General features: G+C 45.5%; 1 protein-coding gene across 3 annotated transcripts in view; it reads right to left on the bottom strand.

Annotated features, from left to right (window-relative positions):
• The window catches only part of TTC7B (tetratricopeptide repeat domain 7B), a 240,934-nt gene that overhangs the window by 163,304 nt on the left and 60,634 nt on the right, over positions 1-16,996 (bottom strand). For all 3 annotated transcript variants that reach the window (XM_045562019.1, XM_045562029.1, XM_045562038.1), the window contains one exon: positions 10,685-10,806. In XM_045562019.1, the coding sequence (XP_045417975.1) occupies positions 10,685-10,806 (122 nt within the window). The remainder of the gene's footprint in view (positions 1-10,684; positions 10,807-16,996) is intronic.

Below are 16,996 nucleotides of genomic sequence, written 5' to 3'. Positions count from 1 at the left end.
TCTTGCGTGCTTCTGTGTCCAACTTTACCCCATGAGGTTTCAACTTGAACAGCTACATACTTGAAGTCTTCAAAAAATTCAGATCTGGGAGATTGTGGGAGCAAATGTTCCCAACAACTAACCAGGGAAGATGACAGCTCTCTTTCCTGCTGTGGGAACTCTGGAATCCCATCCAGATGTGTACGCCAGGCTTAAGAAAGGAGCCCTACAAGCACCGAAATTGTACCAAGCTAGGAACTTCCCAGAAATAAAAGACTCTATCAGGGCCTGCTGATAATAAGGCCACCGTTATTGTAAACTATGCAAAAGTATACGCCTTGAATATACACATTCGAGGTACAGATCCACCCCCAAACAAAATAGGAAAATTCCTACCCAAGTAGAATTTAGGTTCTCGTGATGCGAGACAAGTATAAAGAAATTAAGTAAGAAAAAAATATAATGAGGGCAAAGGGTTAACAAATTCCTTTCTCTTCTGTTGAGAATTTGACCCTAGGTTAACATTCTAGTTTTGTTTCCCTGGAAACCCTAATAAAGACAAAATGTCAATTATGTTACCAAGCAACACTGCTTATGATAAAAATGACCCCTGACTGATAACTTGCATCTGGCCTGGGAGGAACTATAAATACCTGAGGGGGATATTGTAGCTTTGAGTTTGCCTGAGTGTGATGACTCTGACAACTGAGCATATCCCCTGGGAGGCCCTGAAAATGTGGGGCATGAGACGTTAGGCCAGGACAGATGGCACATCTGCCCCATGTGGGTCTCTCCCCTAGGACCTGGCTGTCCCACGAAGTGGGGAGGGACAAAGAGAACAGCTCCTGGGTGGCTGTATGGATTGTTGAGAGCACAGGTGATGTGGAGAGAAGCCCCTGACCCTGCCCTGTGGCAGTTTATGGTTCCATTCCACATCTTTCTAAGTAGATGGGGGTCAAGTGTGGCCCATGAAATTCTTGTGAGTCGGAGTGTCTCGCTGCACCTAAAAAGATGCCTGGTAGACACTGTTCGATGCCAGTTAAATGCCAAGGAAAAAAATGAAGCAGGGAGTAAAGGACGGGTTTGCTGGACAAGGTGTGCCGAGGATCCTCTGGGGTCCAAATGACAACGGTCGCCCCGGCTCACCTTTGCCAGGCAGCTCCTGTTTTCCAGTTCAGCTCAGGGTTCTGCTCAGTCTCCTCCTCTGGAAAACCTCTTGTAGCCGCCAAATTTAGGTCAATTTCATTTAAAATGGCCTCTCAAAAATGGGTGCCTTTCCTCCTCAGAGCTATAACTACCTTAGGATACAGTTACACATCCAAGAGTATGATGACCTGATTTCTCTCTGAAAGCCAGGAGCAGGGCTGGGTGCTCACCCTTTTGTCCCCAGCACCTGAGGAGTGCCTGGCACAGAGTGGGAGCTGAGACACTGGGAGAGCAAGTGAACGTCTTAACACATCATCTGAAACCGAACAGCGGTGGGCAGCATTCCTCACACCACACTGTGTGTTCCCGCCACACATGTCCCTTCATGTCACCATCCAGAGCACGACCCAAGAGCTGGTCTGGAAGCACTGTCATCTGGTGAGGTCTTGCATCAGCAGTCCCCAGGCGATGAATCTCCAGTTATATCAAGAGGTATTGGGAAATGCTCAAAAAATTAGGTTAACTCTGACTCTTAGACACCAAATTATATAACCATCTTTTAAAAAGAAATGCTACAAGGTAAAAACCTAAGGTAAGAAAAAAAAAATAGCACTGTCTTCTTTCCCTTTCCTAAAAGGCTTAGCCCACTTGTAATTTACCTGTTATTTATTTTCCTGCTGGACTGGAAATCCCACAGTGATTATTTGCTGTCTTGACCCTAGTTCCTAGCACATAAACACTTGGCAATGAATAAATAAGTAAATGCATAAACAAGCAAAGAATCTCCCCTTCCCCTTCTGCCCCCAGTAGAACTGAAAACCACCCCCCTAGACAAATTATATACCAGTTCATCTTTCAGGGAATTCCAGTTTCTTTATGGTGGATGGTTAAAGGAAATGTAGCCTGTCTTTCAAGAGGCAGCATGTAGCTGGGCAAAACCATGGGAGGGGCCTTTGTGAGATGCAATTAAACTGCCAATTAGTTCCCTAAACTCCTCCTCTACTTTGGAAGCCCAGAATGACCTACCCCGTTCTTCCGCTGAAGCCAAGGACAGACCAGCATGGATGCACCCACCTTGCTGAATGCTGATAAAGCTTTCAGACCACACAGGACTCAACGCTCATTAAGTGCTGGCCCATCTGAAGTACACTGAAAGCAAGTATCTGTCCCTATGATTCATCACTGAAAAGAGAAGTCTTGGAGTTTCATAATTAAAACTGTTAAAGATGCCTTTGTTTCCTCACTAAAGTTTTGATGGCATTAAGGTATGAGCCAGACCTAGCCCACATTTAAACAAAGCAGAGAAAATTTGGCTGATGCTTTTTATTACATAAATAATGACATCTAGACTGGCTTTTAAAAGTCCTTAACTTCTAAGTGTAACATATTCCTTTGAGCTATGTTGCTTGGTACTCCATGTTCGAGCAGAGGGGACTCACTGGGCATGAGCAATATGGCCCGAGTGGTGACAGAATGGATGGGGAGCGGGAGGGGAGGGCCCAGCTCTGCCCCAGCCAGCTGTGTGACCCTCAGGAAATCACATTTCCTTGTTTGCAGGCTGTTTCCTCAACAATATGTAAACTCCATAAAGGCAGTGACTGGGTCTGACCCGCTCACTTAGAATACTTTTTGGCACTAGGAAGTAACCTAGTAAGGGGTCTCGATAAATATTTGTTGAGTAATTTCTGAACGGGATTTCTCGATCTCATCTACAGAGAGCAGCCATTGAAATGAAGGTTCTCTAACAGCTGTGGCGCTCCTGGGTTTTCAGACTGGATCCTGCACCAGCAGTTCAACCATTACGAAAATTTTCCTTCACAGTGAAATGGCTCATGGGAAGGGCAGAGCACGGGGAGCCAGATTAGCCAAATCTCCCGGACACGTGAGCACCTGAGCAGCGTCTGGCACCCCCGCAGTGGCCCCGGCTGGCCAGGCTGCAGAGAGGTGCCTGATCCATCAACCTCTCTTCTGAAGCTGTTGAAGTAGCCCCCTCACAAGACTCCTCCATCACCCCCACCTTCCTAGAATGGCTCCTGCTGAGGTTAGAATGTAGCCTGTGGCCAAAAACCAAGTCAAATGAACCAGCTCCAACGGAAATGGGGGACATGACTCTGGTGGCACCAGACTCCTGCCAAGTGAACTACCCTGTCCTTGGTCCTTCCCAAAACCCTACCCTCATGGTCCAGTGGCTGCTTAGCCCCTGGAGCATGCATTCCCTATTCCTTAGCCTGGTATTTAATCTTCCACCATCTTTCTACCATCCATCCTTCCAGCAGGAACTCTACCTAGGAAAAGAAAGTGGAAGTAACATTTCTGGAAAGTGGCCTACATACAGTGCAGCCACTTCCTCCTGTATCAACTGCTCCTCACCCTCCCCTGTCTAGCTCCTCTCTTACCACCCCGCCAAAAGCCTGTTCAAGGTCACGAATGTCTTCTATGTTGTCTAACCCAGTGTTCATGCCTTGGCCTTCTTTATTAACATCTCAGCAACACTCAGCACAGGTGACCGCTTCCTCCTCCTAGCACAGGCTCCCTTTTGGCTTTCACAGGGACACACCCGCATGGTTTCCCTCCTGCCCCTGCCAGCTCCTGTACAGGCTCCTACTCCTTTATTCAACTTCCAGCCCCTGCAGGTGTCCAAGCTGGGTCCTGAGCTGTCTTCTCTGTTCTTTTTACACTCTGTCCCTCACTGATCTCATCCAGTCCTGGGGCTTTGACTATAATATGCTGAAACTCGCAACTTCTAACTCACATTCAAACCCCGCTCTGTGCACAGATATCTTCCCAGGTGACACTTCCACTTAGACGTCTCACAGACATCTCCAACATAACACATCCCAAGGCAAATTCTTGATTTCCAAACCAGATCCTCTCCTCGTCCCCACCCCATCTAACCAACTGCTTAAGACTGAAACTGGGGAGTCACCTCTGATTCCTGCATTTCCCTACCCCCCTGGCCCCCAAACCCAATTCACCAGCAGTCCTAACACAGTAGTTGTAATGGACATCACAAATCCACCTACTTCTCTTGGTCTCTACTCGCACTGTCATCTCTGAGGTGGGCATCTAATGTCTTGACACCTAGTGTCACCTTCCCTTTGTCCTGGTGACTTGGGGACTTTTCTCTGGACAGCCAGCACTCCCCTGTTGTAAGCCACCATAGTGGCCCTGCCTTCTTCAGGGTAAGCCAGACCAAGACAGTCTGTGACTCTTTCCTCTTCCAGCTATGCTTCAGCTACACTGGACTCCTTTCGGATTTGTGAACACACGAAGCTCTTTCCTTTGCAGTCTGGGACTCTGCTTGCAGTACTCTTTCCCCTGCTCTTGGCCTGGTTAGCTCCTTCTCAGCCTTTACTCGTGGTCTCATCTGGCCTGGGCTGGCTACCCCATCTAAGCAGATGCCCTCTGTTAACAGCTTTCACTGCACCCATTCATTTCCCAGCACTTATTACAACTTGTAATTATGTACATTGGTTACTTATTTATCATCTGTCTCCCTCACTAGACTGTCTCCTCCCTGAGAGCCCAGACTATGCCTCTTACATTGGCCAATGTATACTCGCACTGAGCACAGAACCTGGCACGTAGCAGAATTCAATCAATACTTGCTAAAGACGACCAAATCCAGTGCATGCTGGGTCCTGTGAGGATGGCTTTATATAAATATCCCTGGATTTCTGTAGAGACCCTCACTCCAGCCAGACTGGTCTCCTCATACCCTGCAGAATACACACAATGCTAAGTATGGTCTAACTCCATTCCTCTGCCAACCGCTTGGAATGTCCTGGCTCTTCCTAGTCTGTCTGTATCTACACCATTTTAAGCCCACTTTTCCAAACCTTTACTCCACTTTCCCAATCACGTGGCCCTCCCAGCAGAGCAGCCCTCCTGTTTGCTTTTGTGGTAACCTGGACTTGCCCTGTCTCTTGAAATAGCTTGTTTTCATTCTTAGTGCTCCACAAGACTCAATTCTCCATGAGTTCTGGGAGGGCAGCGAATTCTCTCCTCGTCACCACTATATCAACACTGCCTAACACAGTTCCTGCACCTAATAAGTATGTAAGTAATTCTAAATAACTGAATGAACAAATGATCTTACTGAATGAATGAATGAACAGGCCCGAGAGCTTCAGCTCATTTAAAGTGATTAGGTGTTCTTTCACTGTTTATTTTTTTATAGAACCATATTATAACCTTTAAAGTTACTAATGTTCATGTCGTACCCTTTTTTCTTTCTTTCTTTCTTTTTTTTTTTTTTAAGAAACAAGGTCTCACTATATTGCCAAGGCTGGTCTCAAACTCTTGGCCTCAAGCGATCCTCCCGCCTCAGCCTCTGGGGTACCTGGGCCTATAGGCACGAGCCACAAAATCCCGGCTCTGTTTTCTTTCCTCCTACTATCTCCTAGAGGGCATTTCTTTTTCATTTCTTTTTTCATATCTGTATCTCTTCAAGAGTATCATGTACAAAAAATTGGCACTTACTAAATGCTTATAGGAAACATGCCTGAATTCTCTCATATTCACTGCATTGGCCTCATAATGTCAAAAATGGTGTGCAGTTTAAAAAGCAAACACTTCTTATCACTGCAAGAGGGACGATGGCCTGAATGCTAGAATACAAAGGCCACGCTGCTCCTGTCCCTGGGGCAACCAGTGAACCCACAAAGCACCCTGGCTTCCTGGCTGGCACCCTCCCCACGATCACAAGGGCCGCGGCTGCCTATCCGCTGCTGCTGCTGTCTCTGGCATAAATCCAGGAAGCACCCTCCCCAGCAGCACGGGGACACAGCAGGGCCTCTCGGACCCCTTTTTGTGCCATCTAGGTCTAGGCTACATTGAATAGGGCTCAACAGTCTCAAAGTTCAACAAGATTATTCAGGAAGATTAAAATGTTTAAGTCGATGCGTAGTGGTGGTTAGTGGTCTGTTTGATTATAAAAACAGAACTCCAAAGCCCCCTCCACGCCGCTTTACCTCTGGCTTGGCTGCGAGTGCCTCAGGGAGCCCGAGGGCTGACCCATCCCTGCCAGACACCTTGCCTTCTCCGAGTCCAGGCCTCACAGGCAGAGCTCGGGGGTGCAGCCTAGGAAACGGTACGACCCAACTGGCATATCTCCCAGGTGTTGACGGTCATTTGCCTTCTTGCCTCAATTTATTCCTACCCCTACCTGAATTAAAATCAATTCAAAGCAAAGGAAAACACACACTACAATCCGTTTTGCTCACCCAGGACACCTGGCATAGCTGACGAGAAGCAAGGTTACCTGAAATGTCCTTTGCTACCCTTTGTTTACAAAAGATGGGGAAATATTCCTAAAACAACGGGCAGTAAATAATTGGCATCCCCAAATCAAGCTTCTCTGGCAAATTCTGGCTGCAGTGAGTCAAGTGGGGAGTAACACTCCTCTTCTCAGATGGCCGAGGCCGTTTCTCGGCTGCTGGCAGTGCTGCCAGACGAATACCCCAACGCTGCTGCGGTCAGACCCATGCGCCGGCCCCACCGACTTTCTCTGAAGAGCCATCAGTGATTAGACAGGGCCATCAGCGATTAGAATGTCACCCAAGCTGATTGTCATGTGTCTGGAACAGCTGTTCGGTTAAACCAGCAGCCGCTGTAAATAAATGCCCTGCCTCCAGGCCCCGCAGTGGGAGGCTCCACAATCCGGGGAAGAACACCTGCTTCTGCACAGACTCCCACCCCAGCCAGAGTCTGACCTTAATCTGCTCCCCTTTGGGTGGGCAAATCAGCCGGGCATCGTTGTTATTGGACATCACAATTCACCACCTGCCGTTTGCCTGACACTTCACCAAGTGCTTCCACGGGCATTTCCTATTCGCTCCCCGCCACTGCTCTATGAGGTAGGTGATAGTCACCCTATTTTACAGTCAACCTGAGACCCAGAGGGAAAAAAGGCGGGTTCCAAATCCAGCACTGGCCCCAGTGCCCCTCCCGCCCCTCACATAAGCGCGTGCCCTGCTGAGGCAATTCCCAAACCCTTGGCTTCTCCCAGGCCCCTGTCCCAGCCCTCCGTGGAGCCTCAACAAGATGCTTTTTTCATCCTTAACAGGCTTGCTGCTGCCACCCAGAGGGAGAAGAGAAATTGATGTGAAGTAGATAGGGGGACATTTCACGTCAGACTGTGCCCAGGGACTCCTGGGACTGGCAGGCGGAGGACGGTATAGGCCTGAGCGGCAACTAGATATTCTCTCCCTCCTCAGAGGGAAGGGGGAGGAGGAGAAAGAGGGGAACAAAAGAGGGAGGGAAGGAAAAGATGGAAGGGGGAGAAAAGAGTGAGGGGAAAAGGTGAGGGAAGAAGGAGGGCCTGGGATGGGGAGGCTGGAGAGGAGGGAGACAAGGAGATGTTTTGTGACACGCTGCAGGTGAGACATGAGAAAAAGCCTGAGGAGCAATCACCAAACCAGCAGAGGCTGGGAACCACCACTGGCCATGTCTCATCCTGGGGGTCAAGTGCTCCGCCCCAGAGGCAGGGTGATGGACAAGGCTACCAGCCAAGGGTCCCATCAAGCCCCTCTATACAGAGTGACAGCAATTCCCCTGCAGTGGCACAGAGGTAAGAAGATTGAGGTCAGAAACTTGGCACCCAAGGCACTGTGTGACCTGCAAGTCACATGGCCTCCGAGTCTAGGCTCTTCTGTAAAATAGGGGCAACACTACTCACACCACTGACTGCAGGGCAGCAGCGGCAGTGAAAGAGATGACGCTGTGAGACAACGCCATGAGGGTCGGTGACGATGAAATACAAGCACTTAGTACACATGAAAGCGTCGCTGGGTTCTAAGGCATGAGAAGGGGCCCAGGAACTGGTCCTGGCATTGGGTTTTCTGATAGAGATGCCCAAGTTCACCAGTTTTGCAGTCATTCCTAGAAAAGATGGGAGAGTTATCAAAGAATAAGATTCAGGCCAGGTGCAATGGCTCACACCTGTAATCCCAGCACTCTGGGAGGCAGAGGTGGGAGGATCACTTGAGGCCTGGAGTTCAAAAGCAGCCTGGCCAACATGGCAAGACCCTGTCTCTACAAACAATAGAAAAATTAGCTGGGCTTGGTGGTGCACACCTGTAGACACAACTACTCAGGAAGCTGAGGCAGGAGGATCGCTTGAGCCTAGGAGTTCAAGGTTGCAGTGAGCTACGATGATGCTACTGTACTCTAGCCCAGGTGACAGAGTGAGACCCTGTCTCAAAAAGCAAAAACAAACAAAAATAATAAGGTTCATTACTATAACTCAGTAAGTCCTCAGAGATGACAACCAAAAAGCTGAGTATATATTTAGGTATATTTCTAAAGAAAAAAAATGTGTTTTATTAATTTCCATCTCTTATTGCCAAACTAACCTACACTGTATTTTCCTACCACTGAAAAGCAGTCAACTCTGTCCATTATATCCTTCCAGATATATATAAGAAAAGTACAGGCAAAAAAAAACCAGGAGAGAGATAACAGGGAGCAAATACATCAGAAGATGGAACCGTGGGAAGCCACTGGTGCTTAGGAACAGCAGCTGCCTCTGTTCTGTCCCCACTTGCTCCACAGAGACACTGGCTGTAGGCGTCACTGACAAGTGACCCTCAAGTGTGGCTCTCGGGCCCTGAGTAGCCCACTGGGGTGAGTCAGGCAGCCCTGACTGTACTTGGCATATGCAAAACCTCCCACTGGTTCCTCTCCTTTTGTCTGTATTTTATGGTCTCAAAACCAGCCCTCACCTCTACCTACCTAAAAGTAATCTGTCACTACTGTTGCGCAATCCCAGCCTTTAGAACACTGCAGCTAGCACGGAGCTTTGAAGGCACCTGACCCAATCCCATCTCTGGTCTTCAGAGCCTAGAGAGAAGAGCCAGTGGACAAGAAAAGAAAAGCCTTCAAAGTTAAGCATTCCCTTGAGGCTACATCAATAGGCATTTCCTTGAACTTGGGTTAAAGTAAAATAAAATGAGAAATGAGTCAGTAAGCAATCCGCGGCATGTAATCCATCATCCAGTGCAACCCTCTCATTATTATTTTTTAGCTGGATTCCAGTGGGCAGCCAACATTTCAGGGGATGAGATCAGAGCCCAAGAGTCTTCCTTCCTCCTCCCCAAGGATCAGGCATCAAAGATGAAAATAAATTATCCAGCCCACCCTTATCAACCTCGCACAAAGCGTTTTCAATTGAAGGTTCTGGTGTGGCACCTCCTGGGGCGCCAGGGGGATTAAGTCCTGTGTCTGGATGTCCACACCAACACATACACCCACAGGTAAATGAGAGGAAGAGCAAAGGTTGAGGGTTCCTCTGTGATGACCACCATTTATCATGAAAAGGGAAAAGAAACAGATTGCTAGAAAAATATTCCATGTTCCCTCCGTTCTCCCTCTATTTATAACAGCAAAGAAAACAGAACTTAATCTCAGCTTAGGGGATGGGCACCAATGCTCAGATGATCTCAATCAGTGGCAGATGAGATCAAATTCAAGAGCATCTTCGTGCCAAAGCCACCAAGCTACTCCAAACCTTGGGGTGTTTGTTTTGTGGCCTTTTGTGGGCCATGCTGAGCTGAGCCAGTGGCCTTTGGAGCAAAGCAGGCCTTCTCTCACAAACAGTTTAATAGGACTTGGAAAGTGAGCATTTACTCTCAACTAACGGGAAATGAATGCATGTGGCTGTTGGCCACCAAGCAGATGAAATCCTGCTTTCATGAGCTAAGCCCCAAGGTTTGAAGCTCTTAAAAATGAAGACGGAGCAACTCCATTGTTTATTTTTCCAAAGGCTGGGACTCGTGTCCCCTTTGCTGTTCAAAGCACTATTGGACTACTGCTACAGGAAGGGGAGCAGGCCTCTAGGGGCCTCCCACGTGAAGCCTAGGGGGAGCTACAAGGAGCCAGATACCTACTGTTGGTCTCCATGCACATCTGTCCTGCAGCACAATGTCAAAACAAGGGACAACTGAAGAGATTTGAAATAAATCAGCACGTTTCTCACAAGAGCAACACAAAAATGAAAACAAACATCAAATGCACTAGAAAGCTATCCCTTCCATTCATGTTCTTGAACCTTTTTAAGCCCTTCTCAAAGGCACCTGGAGTTGGAAATGTTCTTGGATGGCATCACGGCCACACTCACTTTCATAAAAACTGGCTGAGATCTGGCAATTTCAATTCTCTGAACTGATCAGCCACTGAAAGGGCGATGCTCCTGTGTGCCAGGCTTTCCAGTTCATTACCTTCTCCTCCAGCGAAGTGGGGAGGCCCGCACGGTGCCGTTCCCGTGGAGCGAGGGCACTGTGAAGCACAGCACCCCTCAGACCCACCCCCCCCAGGCGTGGCGCTCCACGCCTGTGACTCACGCTCCCTCCCTCCCTTCTCCCACCTTCACGTCTCACAGGAAAGCAAGAGAGCCACGTGGAGAAAAGACAAAAAGAGCCAATCTTCACTCTTTTTTAAAAAAAGACTCCAATTGTAGTTCATATTTAAAATTGCTTTATTATAATAACTAAACTGGCAACAGCATTTTAAGGCTATTTTCCTTCTTTAGGAAGTGGATTAAAAAATGAAGAAGGCTTACCCATTTTTGAAATAGAGGACATGGGCTCTCTGAAGTCCTGTTTCTAGGAAAAAACCTAGTTCTTGATCGTGGGGAGCAGGGCCAGGTTTAGGGCTTCTGTTTTGAATATTAGTAAGTATTACCTAGAAGGGGAGAAAATCGGAAAACTAATCAGATGCACATCCAAGCCTACTTCCTTCAAACCCTATCTCTAAATGCACAGCACAACCTGACAATGCACCTTCCTTATGCCAGCATCAGCGGGGAGGCACAGGCGCAGAAGTGCAAGCGTTAGGAAAGCAGAGACTGACTTCTACTAGACAGGAAGCAACCAGACAACCCAGGGGCACACGTGGCCCTCCTGGTACCGAGAGCTGAGGAAGGGGGCACGATGAGAAGCACCAGAAGGGGAGCAGCCCTGCTGCATGCCAGGATACTGACAGGGAGGCTGGGTGACACAGAAGCAGCTGCCAGCAAAGTGCAGGAATCATCATCATCTGCCAATGGCCAAGGTCACCAGCATGATGAGCTCCAAGATAAGCTGAGAAGTGCCGTGATGAGCACTGGCCCTGGAATTCACCAGAGAAGGCGACTCGCCAGGCTACAGGCTGAGGGGCTCCGCAGCTTTGTAGCCTGGTGAGTCTGGGCTAAGCAGTAGTCATTTATTCTCAAGGGGAGAGCTGAGAAAAACAATGTAATCTCTCCCTCTCCCTAAACTTGGCCTCGCGTCAATGGATAATGGGATCTTAAAGGTTTAAATATTTGGCTCTGCAAGACAGACTGCCAACTAATCAGGAGAAAGATTTGCAGGTTGAATTGGTTATAATGAAGTATAAACATGTATCTGCTACTCTCTTTAAACTCACAAGTCAAATAAAGCACTTCTCAAAGAGAAACCCGCTGTGGCCCATTTAAAAACCATATAAGTGGCAATATAGCGAGACCCTGTCTCTAAAAGAATAATAAAAATTAGCAGGGTGTGGTGGCATGCACCTGTATTCCCAGCTACTTGGGAGGCCGAGGCAGGAGGATCACTGGAGCCCAGGAGTTCAAAGCTGCAGTGAGCTACGATCGTGCCACCACACTCTAGCCTGGGCAACAGAACGAGACTCCACCTCTCAAAAAAAAAAAAAAAATACAAATGTTCTCCAAACATGCTGCCCACATTTGCTGAAAGTCAGAAGCTGCTCAAAAGACCCAATTGTTAGCCAAACCCCAAATAGGGAACTACAGCCTAGCATCTTATGGAAATCACCAGGTCCTCCCTGACCCAGCACCAGGTTCTCCTCCTCTCTCACTTCCACTGCTGCGGGGCCTCCTCCACACATCCCCCAGGGGCTGGACACACACCGAGCACCTTCCTAGGGACTTTTCTCTTCTCTCTTAAGTCTCTCTTGAGCTGATCTTATCCATTCCTATGAACCTCAAATATCATCAATAAGCTGCCAAATTTACGGCTCTAGTCCAGACTTTCTCTACAAATTCCGGACTCATACATCCAACCTCTCCCCTTGGAGGTACAACACTGAAACTTTTAAAAGTTACCCTTCATTTGTTTTGGGGCATAGCTTTTAATTTTGAAATGCCATGATCATTTTAAGCAAAAACAATCCAATACAGCACAAAAAAGAAAATTAAAATTAAATCACCTCAACAATTCCACCACACAGAAATAACCATAGTTAAAATTAACATTTATTGAACAACCCAGATATCTTTATGTATACATGTATCAAGCAAAGGAAGATAAAAATCACTGTACAAAGAAATGAGATCATGTTATATATGCTGGTTTTAAATTTAAACCATCACATTTAATTTAGTTAAATTTAACAGAAGAAACTAAAGTGTAACCAAAGTAATCACTCAATTTCAGGAAAAAATTTTTTTTTCACATAGTTCATAAAAGGTCTCTCTAAAGTTAAAAATATATGTTATTTCTAGCATTTCAATTGGCTTTTTTATAGTTTCCATCTTTCTGCTAAAATTTCCATCTGTTCATGCATGTTGTATACCTTTCTCACAATATCCTTTATCATAATTAATCACAGTTATTTTAAAGTCCCTAGCTGATAGTTCCAACACATGGGTCATTTTTGGGTTTGGTTTTGTTGCTTTATCTCTTTACTATGGTTTGTTTATTCCTGTTTAGTGTGTGTGTGGGTGTGGGTGTGGGTATGTGTGTGTCTCACAGTTTTTTAATTTAATGTTGAACACTGTGTGTAGAAAAAACAGGTAAGTATTTACACCTGAAAATGGGCACCCTTCTTCTTCCATGTGGGAGATTCAATCAATCCAGTCAGTAGCTGAGTTGGGGCTGGGTTTTGTTGTTTCTGCAATTACCTTCAGTGCATCACAGATTTCAGATTCCTCCAGCAGTGGGCTACTAACTCATGTGGGGCCTGGGATACCAGAATGTTCTTCTCAGTGTTTCTGCTCCACCCTCAGTGTTCGGCAGCCCCTCTGTGCATGTGTGACGGAGGAGGTCTCTCTCCATGCTCAGGCCTCTTGCCCAGCAGTATTCTGTCACCGCTTGTTGATTGACTGGAAGGGGAGGGGATTCTTGGTCCCCCTGGTCTAGCTTCAGTCTTAAGCGGGTCTGTACACCTGGACCACAGGGATGGGGCTGGTCCTCAAGGGCCTCTTACTAGCCTTCTCTCTCCCAAGTCTTGGAATGCCTTCCTGGGAAGAAAGCCACCAAAACTGTACCCCCAGGAAGCCTAGGAGCCTGATTACACTCTTAGGAGTCCAGGTTCCGCCAGACTGAACCCTCCATTACCACCCATCGTAATGAATAGCACTGTCATCCACTCAGCTGCCCAAGCCAGACACTGGGGAATAAGCCTGGGTACCCCCTCTCCTCTCACATCTCATCTACTACCACGTCCCCCATAATTATTTCTCAAATACATCTATCCATTTCCACCACCATTGCCTATCTCAGCCCATCACTTCCTGTTAGATTTCGGCAATAGCCTCCTACATGGAGTCTCTTCGTCCTCTCTTGCCTCCCTACTTCCCTTCCACTCTCTACATGCAGCCTCAACAATGTTTTTAATAGCACAATCTGGATCATGTTATTCTTATGCTCTTTCTCCTCTTTCTCATCTCTCAGATAACGGCTTGTTATCTCCTCAGAAGGGCCTTCCCCAACCAGCCACACCCAGTAGGTCTCCCCAGTCGTGCCCTCCCACAGCACCTTTTCTATTTCTTCACTGCGCTTAGCAACGTATTTTTTTTTACTCCATTACTGCTATATTCCTCCACTGTGCTATAAATTCCACAAAGTCAGGGGCCACGTCTATTTTATTTACCAGTATATATACACCCAGTGTCTACTACAGTGTCTGCTGCAGGTTAAGTATTCAACATATATAGTACATGATTGAAAGAATGAATGAATGAATTTTCGAGGCTAATCATATTAATAAATGCAGAATAAAGGCAATAGAAAGTACCCTACCATGTATTAGGCACTATGTGGGTACCATGGCTACCTCATTTATTCCCCCACAAAACCCACTGAGATACACACTATTACCCTCTCTTTACTGAAGGGGAAACTGAGACTGCTCCACTGAGTGAGTTGCCTAAATCACATGGCCAGCAAGTATTAGAGCTGGGGCGAAACCAGGTCTACCTGACTCCACAGCCCTGCTCCTTCCCCTTTGCCTGTGTCTGCTGTAGAGCAAAGTCCAGTCAGCAAAGTCCAAGACGGGGTGGCCAGAATGAGGCTTTGGTTATAAATGTGAGGAATGGGAAAGACACCAAAAGGCAGAGGGAATAGCATAGCTCAGGGTTTAGCCTGAAGTCTAAGCATCTTAAATTTAATCCCTTCCTCACAAAGAGCCTCCAACACAAGGGCCTGGGCAGGAGCATTGTTTGGCAGTGTTGAAGCCACCACTTGTTCCGTGGATAAACACTTCCCTGTGAGAAGACTGCCAACAAGTGTCCTTAACAAGTGCAGCCTGCCTTGGCAAAAGCATACACCCAACTACCGAGGAGGCATGGTAGCACAGGGAAAGGAGATTTTAGGTAAAAAGATCCGGGTTCGAGGTCTGGTTCCAACACTCTTCGCCACTTGTGGACTTAGGAGAACTCCTCGGATCTCACAGATAGTCACTGTCCTCATCTATATAATGGGGGTAATAACACCTACCTCACATGGTTGGTCTGAATTGCAAACGAGAATTTAATGAGCACACAATCCTTAATGGAGATATATTAAACAGTTACCTTCAAATAGGAACAAAATAAGTATATTTACCATCACCTTTATTTCTTAGCATTGTTTTTAGAAATTCTGGTAGTATGGCATGAGAGAGATACAAGATGGAAAATATTATAAAAGAAGAAACAACAACAAAAATCATTCCTCTGCCATAGATTTATATTCTTAGAAAAATGAAAAGAATCAACTCTACTTCTAGAGAAGAGTTCAGTGTCATGGCCAATGACAGCTGTCCTTGCTGTCCTTGATAGCCTTCAAGATTTGGCTCAGGTGTCATCTCTCCAGGAGCTGTCCCTGAATTTCCACACTAGTCCAAGGCCTGTCTCTGGGCTCGCCGAGTTCTCTGAGTGTTCCCCACCAGAGCACTCCGCATGCTGGTTACGGACCTGTGTCCTCATGAGACGCGGAGATTCCGAAAGGCGAGCTCTGTGGCTTAGTCATTTTACTGCCCCTGATGTCAGGCACAGTACCCAGAACACAGAAGGCTCTCAATAGCTGTTTCTGTACATGAATTAAAACATTGTAAGCATTCTTACATGTAAAAATATAATGAAAACTATGATCCTATTCCCAAAGCAATAAAAATGGAAAAGATCTGAGAATAAAACAAACCTACTGAAATCTGTAAAACAAAAAGTCTTGAGAAAATAGGGAGAGGGTCATAAATGAGAGACGATTAAATATAATTCTCCAAATTAATATATGAAATTAATAAAAATTCAACCAAATCCCAATGGATTTTTCTTTCTTCCTTTCTTTCTTTCTTTTAAGAGATGAGGTCTTGCTCTGTTGTCCAGGCTGGAGTGCAGTGGCATGATCATAGCTTACTGCAGCCTCGAACTCTTGGGCTCAAGCCATCCTCCCGCCTCAGCTTCCCAAGTAGCTGGGACTACAGGTGCCAGCCACCAAACCACTGCACCAGAGCCCAACAAGATTTTTCTTGAAGTCAACAAAGTTATTTTACAGTTCATCTGAAAGTATGAAGAGAAAAATAATAAGGGATAATTCTGAAAAATTAATGTAGTTACTAATTCTTTAGATGTTAAAACCCATCATATATCAAGAAGTACTTAATAAACAGTGTCATATTGGTACAATATAAGATTAGCAAAACAAAATAGGAAAGCCAGAAATTACTGTAGTGCCTAAAATTTTATTGAATGACAAAAAATATATGAGAGAAAATATGAAAAGGAAAGATAAGATCATCTTAAAGTGGCACTCAAATTTGGGGAAAATTAATTTAGAGTCATATCTAATATCATATGCCAAAATAAATCCCAAGCAGATTTGGGAATTTAAAGTGTTTTTTTTAAATATGGAAAATAGTTGAAGATTTTTCAAATCCTAGAGGAGTTTATTCCAACAGCCAAGCTTTAAAAACAGTGAAATAAAATGTAATAAAAAGTATAATCAGATTCAACTACAAAGAGACTCAAAATTTAAGAGTAACTGAAAAATGGAAAATTACTGGCTGGGAAAATATTCAGAGCAAATATGAAAAAGGGTTAAGATATATATGATATGCAGCTTATTCAAATTATAAAAAAAAACACTACTTCTAAAAACTGGACACAAAGCAGAAGTAGACAAAAAAGAATATAACAAGGTTAATTCAATATAAAGTATATATGCATAAACATAAAATATACCCAAGAAAAATGAAAACATGTTCACATAAAAACCTGTCTGTGAATGTTCATTGCAGCATTATTGATCATAGCCAAAAGGTGAAAACAACCCAAATGTCTATCAATTGGTGAATGGATAAACATTTAATACAATATAGTATATCCATACAATAGAACATAATTTAGCAATAAAAAGAAATGACGTATTGATGCATGCTACAACATGGATGAATCTTGAGAACATTGTGCTAAGCCAAAGAAGCCAGTCATAAAAGATCACATATTGTATGATTCTATTTATATAAAATATCTAGGATATGTAAATCTATAGAGAGAAAATAGATCAGTAGTTGCCTAGGGCTGGGGAGACTGGATGTAAAATGAGGACTGACTGCTAATGGGTACAGGGTTTCTTTTTGGGGTAACGAAAATGTTCTGGAATTAAATATTGGTGATAGTGACTCTGAAAAT

Source organism: Lemur catta, chromosome 1, assembly GCF_020740605.2.
Source record: "Lemur catta isolate mLemCat1 chromosome 1, mLemCat1.pri, whole genome shotgun sequence".
Taxonomy (NCBI): domain Eukaryota; kingdom Metazoa; phylum Chordata; class Mammalia; order Primates; family Lemuridae; genus Lemur; species Lemur catta.
This window is presented reverse-complemented; position numbering and strand designations above follow the sequence as displayed.